This window comes from Bombina bombina, chromosome 6 (assembly GCF_027579735.1).
Source record: "Bombina bombina isolate aBomBom1 chromosome 6, aBomBom1.pri, whole genome shotgun sequence".
In the NCBI taxonomy this organism is placed as follows: Eukaryota; Metazoa; Chordata; class Amphibia; order Anura; family Bombinatoridae; genus Bombina; species Bombina bombina.
The window spans coordinates 265,137,529-265,156,364 of record NC_069504.1 but is presented as its reverse complement, the minus strand read 5'-3'; the positions used below and the strand labels follow the sequence as shown (position 1 = coordinate 265,156,364).

At 40.1% G+C, this 18,836-nt stretch overlaps 1 protein-coding gene across 2 annotated transcripts in view; it reads right to left on the bottom strand.

The window, feature by feature from the left end:
• MDM1 (Mdm1 nuclear protein) overlaps positions 1 to 11,679 on the bottom strand; it is a 245,355-nt gene extending 233,676 nt beyond the window's left edge. For both annotated transcript variants that reach the window (XM_053716829.1, XM_053716830.1), the window contains exons 1-3: positions 11,556 to 11,679; positions 8,601 to 8,697; positions 9 to 361 (exon numbers count right to left, since the gene is read on the bottom strand). In XM_053716829.1, the coding sequence (XP_053572804.1) occupies positions 9 to 361; positions 8,601 to 8,697; positions 11,556 to 11,573 (468 nt within the window). In that variant the 5' untranslated portion in view covers positions 11,574 to 11,679. The remainder of the gene's footprint in view (positions 1 to 8; positions 362 to 8,600; positions 8,698 to 11,555) is intronic.
• Between the last annotated feature and the right edge of the window lie 7,157 nt (positions 11,680 to 18,836).

The following is an 18,836-nucleotide window of genomic DNA, read 5'->3' as shown; positions in this document are numbered from 1 at the left end:
ATACTTACTGCTCTGTTTTCTTTTTGTGGACTTGCTTTTGATGGCACTGAAACTTCTTTCTGTTCTTTCGGCACGTTGGTTGATAATGTCTTTAGTAATAAATTGCCATTAGAAGTCTGTATTCTGGGGTCTGCAGAGTGTGAGCGGGCTTTTCTCTTTAGCCGTGGTGCCTCTGGGGTATGTATGATCTCTTCATCCAATGATACTTTCTCAACATCAAGGCACAACTCAATAGGTTCTCTAGAGTTAGCAAACCCATTGCTTTCTGGCTCATATGCTTTCCACTGAAATGATTTAAAAATCTCTGGATGGTAATAGGGAACTCGTCGTTTTGAAGCAAAGCTAGGTTCCTTTGTAATCCCTGTAAATAAGGAAAAAATGAGTAACTAAAATGTAAAACAAAAAGCACAATATTCATATACTTAAAAAGTAAGGGGAAGTTACAAACTGGACATTATACAGCAAATAATTATGATTTTATAATTTTTCTCTTGTTCATAAAAGAATACAAAATACACAGTGCTGATAGCTTTGACCTAAACAAAACAATCCTGTACTAGTGTTTGGTAGCTAATATTATGGCTGAATGCACCATTACACATTACAGTGACCCAAATATTTCAGTGTTTAAAATGTAAACTATACTAATGATGAGAAAGAAAATAAACAGTTTTAGCAAAATTAAAATCAATCCCAGTTGTACTGTTAATGTTTTTAACTAATGAAAATGCAATAAGTAAATTCTCCAGTTAATTAGATAATTTCCTTATTGTGCTATTACTTGCAAAGATGTTAAACAAATAGTTATAGTCAGCTCCGGTGTAGCAATGAACTGCACTATCTGAATACTGCTAGTGAGACAATGACAAGAGGCATATGTGTATAGGCACCAGTCACCAGCCATGTTCAGATCTGGAGCAGAAGTGCATTCATGCTATGTTTTTTACTTTAACTAAATATGTAAACCCTTTATGTCAGTCATAGGGGTCTATTTATGAAGCAGCTTCCGACCCTCTCCGCTTCAGTTCCAACTGAAGCGGAAGTTAAGAAGCAGCGGTCCTAAGACCGCTGCTCCATAACTCGTCCACCACCTCTGAGGTGGCGGACAGCAATCAGCCTGATCGAATACGATCAGGTTGATTGACACCCCCTGCTAGCAGCCGATTGGCCGCGAATCTGCAGGGGGCGGTATTGCACCAGCAGTTCACCAGAACTGCTGGTGCAATGATAAATGCCCACATCGTATGCTGTCAGCATTTATCGAAGTGCGGCGGACATGATTCACTATAGCGGATCGTGTTTGTCAACACATACATAAATAGATAGACCCCATAATCCTTTAAAAAAATCTTATGATTTATCTACAAAAATCCCCAAAGACTTTGATGGTGATTTTCTATAGAGGTTTTTCTAAAGCATTGTGATCTAACCCATAGACATATGCAAGTAATCTTTCCTGTTTAAAGTTCCTCTAGCAAAGCAATATTAATTTAAAGTATGGTGGTGATAAAAGTGTCAGATTAAAATCCTCTATTACATAAGAGTAAGAACATTAGAATGATTGTATAGATAATTAGCACATCTAGGCAAGTATCACACTTGCTTTTCCCCAGAAGTGTTCACTTATGGGATAGGTGCATGAGAGCAATTTGATTTGTACGTGCTTCAGAAAAAACAATTTGCTACCAGTGCTGGCTGCTCCCTGTCACATTCTCTCTCCCCTGCAAGATTATGCATTCTAGTTACTTTTTATGGAGGTGAGCTTACAACTCTCCGGGAATTCCTGGTTTAGCCATTTTTCTTAGATCTTGCCATGAAGTCTACCCATGCCAGGATTGGGGTGATATTTCTTACTATACTGACACATTTTAGATCATCAGTCACATAAGAGCCAGATTACAAGTGGCACGCTATTGGATTTTTTCCCTTGCGTGCTAACAGCGCTCAAAGTAAACTTTTAACATGATCAAGTTAGCGTGCATGTTAAAAGTAAAAAGTTAGCTGCGAGGGAAACCCAATGCTCGCTAACTTTAGGTCTTTGAATATTTCGACCACGTTAACTTCTTCTCCCCATAGACTTATTGTTCGCACGTTAACCCGACAAGGCGTAAGACCTATAGCACTAAACTCGAAGGTAGTTATGAATATTTTACATTCCAATGTTCTTCATTTAGAAGAACATTTTCTTTTTTTTTCTTTTTTTTATATTTTTTATTTGAGATTGCAAAAGTAATACAGGCAAACAGAAAAAAAAAACCAAGAACATAGTTTCAATGACATAGGAAAATCACTGTACCATGTACACGTTGAGTGTCATTAAGTAAACAATTAATCGCCAAGTCATGCAAATAGAAGTTAATCTCTAAGTTTTCAATTAATAGATAAATAAATAAACATCCCCTTACAACATAATAGAAGATCAGGGACAATAATTTCCCTTAATGAAACATAGAGGTCTCTCTTGTACCTCCTGGAAAAGAATTTAAAATAGGGTAGGGAATTTTAGGGGAAAGGAATAAAATAACAACATGGGCCACTTTTGGACCCCAATTGTAGACAAGTAGCTTGTAATGTTGAACTGAATGAACACAAGATAGTTTGTGTACTCTGAGAATAAGGTAGGGAGGGAGGGAGAACTTTCAGATGGTTTGACATCTATGAATAAATATGTTATGCAGCTGCAATAGTCAGAGACATGGACCTACACTATATGTTCCTAAGAAACTAAATGGGGGAATAAAAACGGATCTTTTGTAATAGTAAAGCTAAGTGTGTATACGATATGTGGAACTTGACTGCCATCTAGTGGTGAGATGTGGTATCTATGAAAGATAGCTTACTTGCGATACCATCTGCCTGAGGATCAATACAGTAGCAGTTAATGCAAATGAGGGTCTTGTCAAATACTCAACTTAAGTTCAAGGGCAGAATCGAACACATATGAAGGTACAGTCAAGAGTGTAAAAAAAATACAGCTAGGGGACTTCTGGGCAGCGCCCATCTTACTGGTCGCACTGAGCTTCAGCTCCTGAGATATTCACCCTTATCTAGATTTAGTCTGAAATATTGGCGATAAGCCATCTAAATTGGTGAAAAAGCTTGTCTGAAAGCACCCTAACCCAAAAGATAGGGTTTTGGATTGTGGTGTAGCCCTGCAGCCCTCAGTACCGGACTTTTTTGCTTTGAGGCCTTCCCTTATTTCTGAAGCCTCACCTGTCCTCACAATCGCTGCGCCATTGTCGCGTGGTCAGCACCTAGCAATCTTCTATACAACTAGAATGGATACTAGAGAAACGTCACTGCTAGCTATCAGTGCCAGACTACTGGACGACCAACTTAAATGCATCTCTGGTCATCTTGCAAGAGACTGGGGTAGAGATTGCACTCCTAAACCTACAACAAGCCAGAGACTGCGTTTAGAGCAAAGGAGGAAACGGGTTGTGAAAGAGATGGCCCCTTGGGAGTGACAACTGCCTCTTGTCTTCACTCGGAGCTACGGAGTGAACACGGATCTGTTGCAGAGGTTGGAACGGGGGCCTCGAGGTCGGTGCTCCACTCACCACATTTCAGGAGTCACCTACAGAGACCATTGGATCGGAGTTCGGCCACCCCCCTCCCCCTTGCCTGTCAGGGCTCTCTGGATTTCTTGTATTGGCGGTCGGGAGGAGGGTGGCGGTGCTCTGGGGCCCCGGCGCACGCCACCTTCTGTGTTCCTGGAGTCTCGGCGCAGAAGAACACTCAGCTGGGGAACGACCAGGATATGAGAGCACTCTCCAGCGTCATAGCAGCACAGCCTGATGACAACGATGCATTGCATCTCTTGATTCCTATTAAAGTAACGCGGTTAGGAGAAATGTCCCCTACTGAGCTTGCTTACTTCAGGGAGCAGTCATGTGAGTTACCCTCAACTATCATCACCTTAGAGAGATATGTGTTGCAGGATAGGGTCTTCCCAGTGGGAACAAAGGACCAGCAGGTAAATCAGTTGTTGGAGCGACCTCCAATGAGCATGCCAGACTTTTCCTACACATTACAGTCGTCTGAGTACCACATTATGTACGTGCTCCGCTACATAAATTCTATTGACCCTGCTCTGGCCCTTGACAAAAGAGGAATAGGCTGAATAGACGCAGCATCACCACAAGAGATTATCTAAGGTGGGAGCTCATTAACTTTAGTGAAGTATTGATGTCCTGAACATTATGACAGCAGTGTGCTCGAGTGTACGTTGCATTGACACCGGATTGCTATTGATGTACATACTTTAAAAATGTGTATCTGTTAACTAGCACCACTGGCTATTGGTTCAGAGCCTCCAACTCTGTTCTATCTAATTTATTAAGTGCAGACTACTTTTGTATCAGTTTGTTTGGGATAATCTTCATTGTACCATACATTTTTGATTCTTCTGGGTATGTTGCAATGATCTGTAAAATGTGTTGTCGAGTGTGGATTTAATTGTGAAATTTCCTTTAACACCCACAACGCATGCTTACTACTCATATTATGAATGGATTGACACTGACATTCTGCTGCAAACGTTTACCTGCTTTATGGTGTTCATGTTTCTAGAATTTATTATGCTGTTATCCCCAGTCTTCTGATTGTTCACTTCAGGGGAATATATGTTTTATTATGTGCATTCAGCTTAGAGAAATATAACTTAAGTAAACAATGAATCGCCAAGTCATGCAAATAGAAGTTAATCTCTAAGTTTTCAATTAATAGATAAATAAATAAACATCCCCTTACAACATAATAGAAGATCAGGGACAATAATTTCCCTTAATGAAACATAGAGGTCTCTCTTGTACACTGACATTCTGCTGCAAACGTTTACCTGCTTTATGGTGTTCATGTTTCTAGAATTTATTATGCTGTTATCCCCAGTCTTGTGATTGTTCACTTCAGGGGAATATATGTTTTATTATGTGCATTCAGCTTAGAGAAATATAACTTTATACTTAGTTTTAGGTATCTGCGTATGAGTGAACATAAATGTGTTCTAAGACCAATGTGATCCTCTCCCTCTACTACTCCACAGTATACAATTGATACCTCAAGTATTCCCTTTCACTGATACTCTAAAGTATAAAATCTATCCTTCAACTTCCTAGATGGGCTATATTATCCATACATCACTACTATAGGTCCTCCAATCCACCTTAGAATGAATCCCCCAGTTGTTGGTTGGTTTTTGGATGCTTGCTTATTAATTCTCCTAAGATATATATTGCATCTTCCTTTACTTATAGCCATATGTAATGATATCCTACATTTATATGAATCCTCCTATCCTTTATAAAAACTGAGGTTTTCACAATGGGACCCAAAAGTGGTCTCCTCAATTCATTACACCTTCTTCTATATAGGTTAACTTTAAGCATTTGAGGCCCAAGAGTGGCCTTTTAAGATCATTTTGGAAGGTCTCCCTGTGTTCAAGCACTTTGAACTAATGCTTCCATCATTACCAGTTAATTACTTATTTGCTGAGTTGCGCCAGAGGTGAGATGTCTCTATTAATAAAGGTACCGGGTTGGAATGTATACTCTGCTTTTTGTGTTGTATTGCAAATTTCTTTGTATATTTGTTTACTGTTTTGTAAGCCTGATTTCAATACCTCAATAATAATAATTAAAAAAAAAATACAGCTATGTCTGAATGTAAAATGCTATATCTATTTTCAGGACAGCCCTAGCTTCAGTTAGATTTTAAAAATAAAAAACACAGAGAGAAAGAGAAAAAAACAAACAGAAAGCAAAAGGTACTATATATGGCTAAAGAGCCGGTAAACAAAACAGAACCAATTAGATAGCATAAGGAACTCAATACAGCTAATTTGGTTAAACAGTGTTTCCTAATATAACTTTGCGCGCAGCATGATGGAGTATAGCAAGTGGGAAAATGAGCAGTTAGCGTTAATTTCCCCTCCAGCAAAATTTAACCAACCCCAAATATGGACAGGGAATTTAAGGTAAGAGCAGATCGCCACATCAAATTATACACTTTGTACAAAAGCAAGTAAATTCTGCCTCAGCCGTATTTAAGCTAATGAAAGGGATAAGCTAACAACAACGGCATTAAATATATGACTTAACAGTGAACATAGCCCTTAATGTGAAGTTGTGAGCCCAAATGAGTATAGGAGCTATTACCCCTAAGCTCAATAGCGTGTCTATAGGAATTCATCCAATACCCATTTTTATGGCAGACAGGGTTAGTAAATGTTCCCTGGTGGATCCCATCAGTTCCCGGCACTTAGTTGTGGACCATGTTGCTGGAATATGTAGAGAGGTATGTGTTATGCGAGAGACAGCTTCACAGAGTCTCTCTTCCTCCAGCAATGAGGCCCGCTCTGAATATCATTTTGACAGCGCTGGATGGTATACCGAGAGATTCTCCCTGGTGTAGTACTCGCACCCTTTTAGTAGCCTCGATCAGTGCAGTGCTGGCATTGTCTTCGGCTCCACTTCCAGGGACGAATTGGCTGTTGCCTTGTATGGAGATGACAGCGGGTTGTGGCTGCGTGTTCCTACGGGGAGTGGCGGTGAGCATAGAGCTCTGTTTTGCTGGGCTTCTTAGCAGTGAGTACGCTGAATGAATCAGGCCTGCAGCTTCCAAAGGCCAGGCCACAGTGGGGCCGCACGAGGGAGCCACGACCAGGGCTATGTCAGCACATGATAGCCTGTGGTCTCCAAAGGTGTTCTCACTAAGCTGCTCAACAGACAACGGCAGTGACTCCGGTTGCTCTACGGGTAAATGATCCTTTGTTTGATCCCCATCTGCTTGTTTAGATTCTGCTGCAGATAGTTCTCCCTCATCTTCATATTTCCATGCCGCCACCATTTGCCTCTCCAATTTCAAAAAAATTTCTAACAAAATAGTACCGATCTCCTCCAGCAGCAAAGCGGATTCACACTCCATTCTGATGGACTGAGACCGTACTTCCAGAATAAGGCTTAGAGATGCAGTAGTTTTTCAGTGTCTGCGCACTGCATACCCGGCTTACAAGATACTGGGGGGGGGTGTTGAGTGCCTCACACTAAGGAGTCTGCCCTAGGCCTCAACGCTCCAGATTGGCTGACAGTAGTAGAATTTCCACAATAAACATATCGTTAGGTTCCGTTTGAGTAGCTGAGTTCAAATGTTTAGTGTTGTAGCTTAGATGGTCTTGCTATGCACCGATAATAGGCAGGTTATCAATGATCTATCTAGAGCAGCCAATATTGCGACCATTCAAGGTGCTGCCCAGAGACACGCCCGAACATTTTCTTTTTAATATATATATATATATATATATATAATTATTTTTTGTAAAATATACATAATGCCAAAAAAAAAAGTCAGTACACCTTTCATTACTGATATTCAAATATTTATGTTTTCAATACTTTGTATGTCCACCTTTATTTTTGATGACAGACTCATGGCATGGAGTGTTTCACGCATTTTTTTTTTGCTGCTATTTGCTGGAGGGGTTGTGATGCTCCACCTTTCTCTTCAAAATACCCCAAAAGAAAATCTATTAGCTTCAAGTCAGGTGACATATTTGGACAGGTTATAGTTTTCTTTCAACTTGTAATATGCAATCAAGTTAGTGCAATTCCGATATTGCTTATCACACCCTGCGCTAACTTTAGAGTGCCACGTTTAATCTAGCCCTACGTATTTAACCCCTAAAAAGGCTTTAAATTCACAGTTAAAGTATGGCTCAGGAACCGCGGAGAACTGCTGATCCTAAGCAGATATGGCCAGTCAGGAAATCAGTAGTGCAACTGAACAGCTGGGCGTGCAACTGCCGCTGCCAATTGGTTCACCAGATTTGTCTGTTCCGGACCAGCATTTCTCTGAGGCGCCGGAGCTGTTCTTTAAATCTGCAGGGGTTAAACACATAGACTTGCAGGGTTGGCAGTGCTAACCGTCATTTTATCAGCAGCTAGCGCCAAGCTCCAAAGCCTATCTAGATATGCTTTTCAACAAAAGATACAAAGAGAATGAAGCAAATTTGATAATATAAGTAAATTGGAAAGTTGTTTAAAATTGTATGCACTAGAACACTGTAACTGTTATAATATGATACCTGAGAATGGTAAACTGTTAGTTTAGTTAGGGGAGAACTTAGCAGTATCTCCTCTTTATTTATTGTACATGTAACTGAGGCGATTTGCTGTATAATACGAAATGTTGATATATGTCTGGACGACATTCTGCCATTCTAATGTTTGTCTTGATTGCCGAATGTATATGTTCTATACATCTGTTTGAAAATATAATAAAAATGTTTAATTTAAAAAAAAAAAAAAAAAAAAAAAAAAAAAAAATTGTATGCACTATCTGAATCATGAAAGAAAAAAAATGGGTCCCTTTATGTTCTACACGAACTTCACAGCCACATTTGAGTCACAATAATGTGTATTGTTGAGGAGAGTAGGATATACTTTAAGCTATGAAATGGAAATGTTATATTGTTTAATGGTAAGATATACGGTATCATATACAGTCTAGAAAAAATAAAGCTGAGAAAAATGTTTAAGCAAGACAGTATTTTATTGGTGTGTGTGAATTGTAAGGTATAAATGTGACAATATGTTTTTACTCACCAAGTTCATCTGATCGAAGACCAGCCCATTTTGTAGGTTCCTGACCTGATGCATCTCTTTTCTTCTCTTTAAAATTCCTGTCATATTCAGATATACCCTTAAGGGAAAAAAAAGCAAGTGGTATAAAGCAAAATATAGATTATTACTTTATCAAGGCAAAATTATGATTTCGATTGATCTGGATAGTTTTCTATGAAGTGGAACTAATGATTTAATTGATAAAAATTCTACTTTTGTTTCATTTAAAACTAAATGAATCTATCTTATAATTAACATCAAAATGAAGATATCCCAGAGGCAAAGTTAAAAAAGAAAAACATTTTATGATTGTTCCAATCGATAAAACAACCCAGGGGGGGTCCCAGTAACTCTCAGTTGTCTTCTTCATCCCCCGGGATATCTTCCTGTGCTCTTTTTAAAATGTTCCATTCTACGTAAGATTGTACTCATATATGTTTTAAGATAGAACCACAAACTTTGCACACGTTGTACTCTCATCTGCCCCAGACTTTTTTAGTGTGCTTCTAAATTATATCTCACTATTAACTCTTTCTGGAGTAGCTAGGTATCTCATTCATTTTAGGAGCAATATAGGCAGACATACACCTAGCGCTAGGTTAACCAACACCTTTTGTTCTTGACAGGTGTAAGAGCTAGCTCTGGATGTACATATATGTTGTACTTGATCAATGTTAGAATCACCTTATCTGTTAGATTACCCTGTCTGCTGTACTGCACATTATTATTATTGTGTGTATTGTAGGATTTATACACTAGGTACATATGGAACTGTTTTAAGATCTCAATTTTACATGTGTTGATCCAGGTAGTGGAGTAACAATAAGGGTTCATTTTTTCAGTACTTAGTTAAGACACATATGTATTGGTTTACACAGGACCAATCAGTGCTAAGTTTTTGCTTTTAAATAGGTCACACAAGTGTACTGATTTAGTTATGATTACGGCATACTAACCGAAACATGTCAGCTCAAAGTACACTTGTGCTGTTTTACTGAGAATTACTGGGACCCCCCCCCCCCCCGGGTTGTTTTATCGATTGGAACAATAATAAAAAATATATATTTTTTAACTTTGCCTCTGGGATATCTTTTTCATTTTGCTATTACACATTGTCCAGGCTTCCAGAGGCAAAGGGAGCTGGCCACACATCCCATATTACTTTGGATTTTCAACAGCAGCTGAGGACATCGCCTTTCTGGATAAGGGATTGGTTACACTAGAACAATGTAATTGGACACCCCCCCTGGATGACAGAACGCCGCCGATTGCGGCAGGAGACAGTCTTTGGAAGCCGGGGACCCGGCTAATTGAGCGGTCACACTGTGGAGCGGTAGTGGGCACAGTTTAATACTGTTTGAGCACAGGCTGCACGTTTGAAGGTCCATTACCGCTTGTGTACATATATAAGGGACGTGTTTTCCACATGAACAGTGTTCGCATTCACCTGTCAAGGTGCTTGAGCTAATACAGCTGATTGGGTGATTTGAAGCCTATTGTGGGACTACTGATTGTTCTATTTTGACCTTATGCTTGGTCACTTACGATTTATGAACAGTGACTTTTCATAGCTGCATATGGGAGTGTGATTCCTTATTGGATGTATTAATACAGCTTTCACTTGTGCATTTACTTTTCTCTCCTAATTTATCATTAACATCTATAGAAATACTAAAACAATATTGTCCTTACTACTTGGTGCCCTAAAAGGATTTCCAGCAAGTGAAAATAGCAAAAAAGAAATACATATCTACAAAAACCAAGTCTAAATTATAGTGCACTGTGAAAGAGATCATGATCTCGGATTATTATGGAATCAAAAACAAACAGATTAAAGGAAAAATTAGGAGAAAGCATTTTATTTTTGCATTACTAAATAACTGTAACTATGTGTTTAACTCCTACAAAGAGGTTAGGAAGGTCAAAATTAAACTTGCAGATTCAGATAGAGCATGTAATATTGAGACATTTTTATTTCCAAATGTGCTTTGTTCTCTTGGTATCCCTTGTTGAAAAAGAATATGCACATATCCTACGCTAGTGGGAGCTAGCTGCTGATACCAATAAAATGTGTTATGAATGTCATCTTGAGCCCTTGTGCCATAGAACAATGACAATAATATGGCTTTTACAAGTGACACATTACATTTAATATTGTACTTCCAAACTGCAATTATGCCTTTAAAACAGCTCTGAATGCTACTTTTCTGCAAACATTATATAGTTTCTTAACAGTTTTCTGCAGACTCAGTTGATTCCCTGCTCCTAGTTTTAAAAAGAATCTGCACAATATATAGAAAAACACAGGCCATGCTGAGCCATCAGAAAGGAAAGGCACCTGTGCATCCAGAAGAAAAACTATACACGCACCAGTAAAAAAAACATGTTAGAAATCACATTATTATGGCAGCACCATTTTATATTTCATATATTCTTACTCATTGGTTCAAATATGTAAAAAACGCACATTATTAATTGCAACTAAAATAAAGCTGAATTTTAAAGTAACTGTTTTTCGGAGTGCTAAATACTACTGTCTTTTGCTGGACCCACTGCTGGTATTAAAACAATGATACAATATCAGTCACTCTAGATACCTAGACCCAGCTCAGAAATGTAGAATTGTATGAGTGTTTAACCAATTAAAACACACTCATAGATTTCATACTTAATATGCATAAATATTGTCTCATTTTGGGGAAAATAATAATACATAGAATACGGATCTTGCTTAACATATACAATACATGGTTTAAGTGGCATTTCTGTGAATTAATATGCATTTAAGTTAATGCATCTCAAATACATATCTATAGCGTATGCTTTATTTAGATGAAATGGCGAACCTATTGACACGTTATGAAGATTAGCAGTTCATATTAATGTTACTAACTTATTAATAATGTATAACAATATAATACTAGATAAACCCCGCACCTTAAAGTGAACAGGCATGTTGTTCCTCGGATGTCTTAGTTGCGCAGCTTGGTCGCTGGAAAATGTAAACACAGCTGGTAACCCTGGTAAAGCGGTAGCTTGGCGTCGATACTCTACTACGCATGCGTAGTCCCACAGCAATGACAGCAGCTTCACCAATCACAACAGTTTAACGGCGCTGGCTTCAATTCAACCAATCGGAAGGGAGCATCAAGCGTCTTGTTATTTTCCTTTGAGACTTGAAACCTAAGCTGCTGTTATGGTTCTGTTGTTGTTTTGCCGCTGTTCTGGTAAGAACACCGCCACTAACAGTTGTTTGGTCATTCTTTAGCAAACAGGTTGCGGCTGTGTGTCTAATCTCATGTTTGCAGCATACGGCTATGTTTTGCCTGTTATCTGTTTTAATGCGAAACAAATAAATATTTTTTATATGTATTATTTTTGTTTGCGGGTTAGCTGAGAAAACAGATGAAGCTTCAGACGCGTTTTTTTTGTTTTTTTTGGTTCTTACAAGCCTCAAATATTTCAGTTTTTAAAACAGATACTACCTTTTTCTTCTTCAAAATGATGCTCAAATTGACGAGATTACATTTTCTATATTTAGTAAGGAGGCCACAGGATAACTGACAAATGTATTTAAACGTTGGATCTATTTCTTGAAGGGCCATTGTAGTGATAGAATGATTGGCTCTAATTCGTTAGTTCATGTAATTGTATCACTAGCAACGCTGCAGCTCTCTTTAGCACTTGCAAAGGGGTTAAACACACTGTCAAAGTACCACTTGGGGCCTTCACATCGCTGCTGCTCCCCAGCGGAAACTGCTGCTGATGCAATCATTTAGCAAGTTCATAGGAATTTATATCAATATTGCTCAATTAAAAGGACCGTTTAGTCAAAATTAAACCGTCATGATTCAGATAGGCCATGCAATTCTAAACAACTTTCCAATTTACTTTTATCATCATTTTTGCTTCATTTTCTTTGTATTATTTGTTGAAAGCTAAACCTAGGTAGGCTCTAATGTGAAGGCTGCTTAATATTTGACTATTTTCACAGCTAGAGGGTGTTAGTTCACGTGTGCCATATAGATAACTGCTCGTGCCTGTGGAGTTACTTATGAGAGGGCACTGAAATGGAAGTCTGCCAAAATAACTGAAATAAGGGGTCAGTCTGCAAAGGCTTAAATACAAGGTAATCACAGAGGTAAAAGGTATATCAATACCTTTTAAACAATAAAAATTCTGGACTGTCCCTTTAACATTAAAGGGATATGACACAAAAACAATTCTTTTGGGATTCAGACAGCTCATACTATTTAAAAAAAAATGTTTACAATTTACTTCTTTTATCACATTTGCTTTGTTCCTATGATATTCTTTGTTGAAGAGATATTTAGGTAGGCATCTAGAGCATACATGACAGGAAATAGGGCTGCCATCTAGTGTTCTTGCAAATTGATAACATAATTGCAAAACTGCTTCCATATAGTGCTCCAGAAATGGGCCGGCCCCTAAGCATTACATTCTTGCTTTTCAACAAAAGATACCAAGAGAATGAAGAAAAATTGATAATATAAGTAAACTAGAAAGTTGTTTATATTGGCATTCTCTGTCTAAATCATGAAAGAAAAATCTTGGGTTTCATATCCCGTTAACAATGAAAAAATTAGAAGAGAGCATTTATTGCAATTTAGGCAGAAAATGAGTAGCTATAAAATATCTAACCATAATAAATATTACACACGTTTAAGATTTTACAGATGGGTGGTTTAACCCACTTTGGCAATGCATGCCTGTTCCTACCCCTGCCCAAACTCACTCAGCATAGCAAAATATTAAATAAAAAAAACATAAATTAGTTCCACCAAAAGTAATCCAAGATAGAATTTCACAAAATACATATTTCTATATTTACCAATTTCATTTATTTTGATTGATCTTCTTTTTTATAATTTCAGACAATCATGGATCCATGACTCATAACAGCAACAGCACAAAAAATAGAGCTTTTTTAATTAGAATATCTTTTAATACATTTGCTAACTTAGGAACCAGAGTTAGAATTTTTGAAGCTACTGCACCGATCATCTATTAAGCCCTAGATTTATAATATTTACACACAGTCATTAAAGGGCAATTATAGTAAAAAACAACAACTATGTAGAGTATTTTTTTTACTATAATGACCCTTTAAATAGTTTATGTAACTTTCATATTGTAATGTGTATACAGCAGTATTTTACTAAATCACTTGATTAAAAGGTCACTATCGTTGTCACATAGGGCAGTCACTAGTACTGTTGAGTTTACATTCAAAACAACCTATTCAGAAATATATATTTTTGCAAATATGTGTTTAATAGGAAATGTGAATATAGTTAAATTGCGATTTAAGTTATTTTGACATTACAACCTGAAATAGTTATGTGTTTTTCTCACAACATCACAAATTGCATCTCCAGGGCTGGACTGATAACCCATGGGGCCACTGATAGGTCATTCCACCCCCTGGTCATCATTATAAATCCTTAAGAAATGATAAGTGGAAAAGAAAACATATTGAAGTAAACCTTGATTAAGAGAGTAAACTCAAAAATTCATTTTAATGATTCAGATAGATCATATAATTTAAAACAACTTTCCAATTTACTTCTATTATCTAATTTGCTTCATATTTTTGTATCTTTTGTTGAAAAGCCTATTTTGGTAGCCTCAAGAGCAACAATGCACTACTGGGAGGTAGCTGCTGATTGGTGGCTGTAAATATATGCTTACTGTCATTGGTTCACCCAGTGTGTTCAGATATCTCCCAATAGTGCATTGCTGTACCTTCAACAAATGATACAAAGATAATAGTGTCAAATTGATAATAGCAGTAAATTGGAAAGTTGTTGAAAATTGTATAGTCTATCTGAATCATCAAATAACACATTTGGGTTTTATGTCCCTTTAAATTTTCAGCCATAGAAAATCTGGGGTTATAGAAACTACTCTTTCATGCATATGAACAATTTATTGGGGGGTGCTTTTTCCCTAATCCCTGGTGGTCTATGGCTTCAGGATCGCCCATCACCAAGCTCTGTAAGTGCTGGGAAGATAAAGAGGGGAGCTGGATGGAAGGGTTGGTGTGTGTCTTGGGGGTTTAAGTATAAACAATTTTTAAAAATCTACACATTTTAAGCACTACATATCCTCTAACAAGCCTTAAAAAAGGCCTATAGACCACAGGACCCCTTGTTTTAAAGCCCCTAAGCCCTTCTTAAAAATAAAGCCCCTATATAAGTTTTAGTAGCCAGGTGATCACTTTGGTAATAGTGATCACCTTGTATGAATTAATGTGCATTTATTTACACAGAGGGTCATGGAAGCCTCAATGTGCAGATCAAAGTTATACTATACCAAAAGGCCCTTATTTATATGTGGATAACCCCCTCTTTTTACTATAAAGTTTAGGTGGAAAAACACGCACACACTATTATTTAAAACTTTGTCTATTAAAAATGTAGTTTAAAAAATGCAGTTTTTTACATTTTTTGTAGCAGGTTTCTTACACGACATAGGGCCAGATTACAAGTGGTGTGCTAATTAGCTCTTTTCCTCAAGCGCTTACACGGCCAGAAGTAAAGTTTTTGCGCATATTACAAGTTAAAAGTAAAAGTTTTCCCGCAATCGAAACCCGACACATGCTATCCAAACGACTTCGGATATAGCAACTGTGTTAACTTCTCCCAAGAGACTTCAATGGAGAACAGAATTTTTTTTTTAAAAAGGAAGTGTGCTATACCCAACATGATCTTAACATATTTTACATTCCAATGTTCTTCACATAGGAGAAAATGTTCTTTTTATTTTTAAATATATATTTCTATATCTATCTGATTTTTTTTTTGTTGTAAAATATATAACAATATCTATATATACCAAGGATATATATAAATATATATATGTGTATATATATATATATATATATATATATATATAGAGAGAGAGAGAGAGAAAGAGACATATCTATTTAAAAATACATATCACATTTTCCCTATATAAAGAGCATTGGAATTTAACATATTTACAGTATGTACACATTAGAACACATTGTTAAATATTAAATAGATGTTTCATGTTTACAGGTAATTGAGTAGTAAGTGCTCCAAAGTATATATAGATGTTATATGTGTATATAATATATGTATGTATATACATATATACACATATAAACACATGAACAGTGGGTATTGTAAAGAATCACCCCCTTGAAAATAATCACATTTTGTTGCTTTGCAGCCTGAAATAAAGACAGACACAGTTTTTTTATCCAGTTGTATTTACTCAGTGCAACTTATAACATCCTATCTATCTATTGGGTTCTTGTAAAGCGCGGCTATTCACCCGTAAGGGTCTCAAGGCGCTGAGGGTTGCAGTTCAGTCGAAGAGCCAGGTCTTGAGGTCCTTTCTGAACTTAGTTAGGGCGGTAGCTTGTCTGAGGTGCAGCGGGAGGTTGTTCCTTGGCTGCCAGGTGAGAGAAGGATCTGCCTCCCGCTGTGGTTTTCCTGATGCGGGGGATGACCGCGAGGGCTTGGTCGGCCGATCAAAGTTGTCTGGCAGGGGTGTAGAAGGTAACGCGGTGGTTCAAGTATTCGGGACCGATGTTGTGGAGGGCCTTGAATGCGTGGGTGAGAAGCTTGAAGGTTATTCTTTTGTTGATGGGGAGCCAGTGCAGGTCCCGCAGGTGTTTGGTGATGTGGCATTGACGAGGGATGTCGAGGATTAGTCTGGCCGAGGCGTTCTGGATGGTTGTGCCGGCATAGAGTGCGTTACCATAGTCCAGTCGGCTGCTGACGAGGGCGTGAGTGACAGTCTTCCTGGTCTCGGTTGGGACCATTTGAAGATCTTTCGTAGCAGGTGAAGTGTGTGGAAGCATGCAGAAGAGACGGCGTTGATTTGCCGGTCCATGGAGAGCGATGAGTCCAGGATGACGCCTAGATGTCGTGCATGGTCGGTGGGGGTTGGAGGGTGTCCGAGGGCTGTGGGCCACCATGAGTTATTCCAAGCGGATGTGGTGGGACCGAGGAGGAGGACTTCAGTCTTGTCTGCGTTCAGCTTTAGGCAGTTGTAGCTCATCCAGGTGGCGACTACTGTCAGCCTTTTGTGGACGTTTCTCTTGGCGGTGGTGGGGTCGCTGGTGAGTGAGATGATTAGCTGGGTGTCGTCGGTGTAGGAGACGATGTTGAGGTTGTGTCGTCGGGCGATGGCGGTGAGAGGGGCCATGTAGATGTTGAATAGGGTGGGGCTCAGCGAAGAGCCTTGGGGTACACCGCAGCTGATTTCTGTGGGCTTGGAGGTGAAGAGTGGGAGTCTAACTTTCTGGGTTCTGCCGATGAGGAAGGAGGTGATCCATTCCAGGGCTTTGTCGCGTATGCCGGCATCGTGTAGTCGGTTGCGGAGGGGTGAGGTGGGAGACAGTGTCGAATGCTGCTGAAAGGTCTAGGAGAATGAGTGCGGTGGTCTCTCCTCAGTTGAGTAGGGCGAGGATGTCGTCTGTGGCGGTGAGGAGGGCGGTCTCGGTGCTGTGGTTGCTCCTGAAACCGGACTGGGAGGGGTCCAGGGTGTGGTTGGTTTCAATGTAGTCAACGAGTTGCGCGTTGATGGACTTCTCAATGACTTTGGCCGCAAAGGGGAGCAGAGAGATTGGGCGGTAGTTCTTCGGATCATTGGGATCAGCCGTGGTTTTTTTCAGTAGGGGTTTTAATTCTGCGTGCTTCCAATCATCCGGGAATGTGCCGGTTTCGATGGAGCAGTTGATGGTGCTGCAGAGCTCGGGGGCGATGGTTTCACCCGCTTTGTTGAAAATGTGATGCGGGCATGGGTCCGAGGGTGCTCCGGAGTGGATTGATCTCATGATTCTGATGGTGTCCTCTGTGGTGAGGGGGCTCCAGATGGTCCGTGGGGGGTAGGCGGTGGTGTATTTGGGTGAGGTATCGGTGGGAGTTGGTGGGTAGGCGGTGGTGGGTGAGTTCTGGGGCGCGAAGCTGTCATAGATGTCGACGATCTTGCGGTGGAAGTACATTGCGAGGTTATCGCAGAGGTCCTGGGAGGGCGGGATGTCTTTGGTGTCGCTGTTTGGATTGGAGAATTCCTTGATGACTGTGAATAGCTCCTTGCTGTTGTGGACGTTGGCATTGATTCTATCTTGGATGGCTGTCTTCTTGGTGGTTTTGATGAGGTGGTGGTGGGTAGTGATGGCTTCTTTGTAGGCTGTTTTATTTGAAGGGGTCTTGCTGGATCTCCAATTCCTTTCCAATCGCCTGCAGTGGCGTTTGGAGTCCTGGAGGGCAGGGGTGAACCAACTACCCTTGTTGGTGGGTTGGCGGTTGGACAGTTTCTTGAGAGGGGCGAGGGTGTTGGCGCAGTCTGTGAGCCAGTGGTGGAGGTTGCGGGTGGAGGAGTTGGCATCTGTGGAGGTAGCTGGGGGGCACTTGTTCAGGGTGAAGTGCAGTTGGTCTTCAGTGATGTTGTTCAAGTTTCTGCGGGGTGGGTGGAGCTGCCGGAGGTGTGTGGTGGGTTTGTTGAAGGAAAAGTGTATGCAATGGTGGTCGGTCAAATGGAGTTTGGTGATGTGGTTGCCTGCAGAGAAGATAGGGTCGAGGGTTTGTCCGGCTAAGTGGGTTGGGGAGTTGACGAGTTGCTTTAGTCCGATGGTTCCAAGGTTTTTTAAGAGGTTGGTGGTGTTGGGGTTGTCTAGGTGGAAGTTGAGGTCACCGAGGAGGATGTAGTTTGTAGAGGGGAGGGCGTGGGGTGCGATGAGGTCGGTGATGGAGTCGCAGAAGGCAGGTCGAGGTCCGGGAGGTCTGTAGATGAGGTTGCCACAGAGGGTGGTGTTGGGACTGACCTGGATCTTGAAGGTGTTCCAAGCCTGGTGAGTGGTAGTCGGAGCTGGTTGTGACATGGAGGGAGTGTTTGTGGATGATGGCGATGCCTCCTCCCGGTCGGTTGCTGCGGTCCTTGTGGGAGATCTTGTATCCGTCGGGGATGGAGATGAGGATGTCAGGCATTGATGTGGGGTTCAGCCAGGTTTCGGTGAGGAAGGCAACATCTGGGGAGGTGGAGTTGAGCAGGTTCCAGATTTCGACGGCGTGCTTGCGGACGGAGCGGGTGTTGAGGAAGATACAGTTGAGGTGGTTGCGGTTGTTTTTGCGTGAGGTGACTGGCAGGTTAGTGGTTCGGAGGGGGGAGAAGGAGCGTGAGGTGACTGGCAGGTTAGTGGTTCGGAGGGAGGAGAAGGCG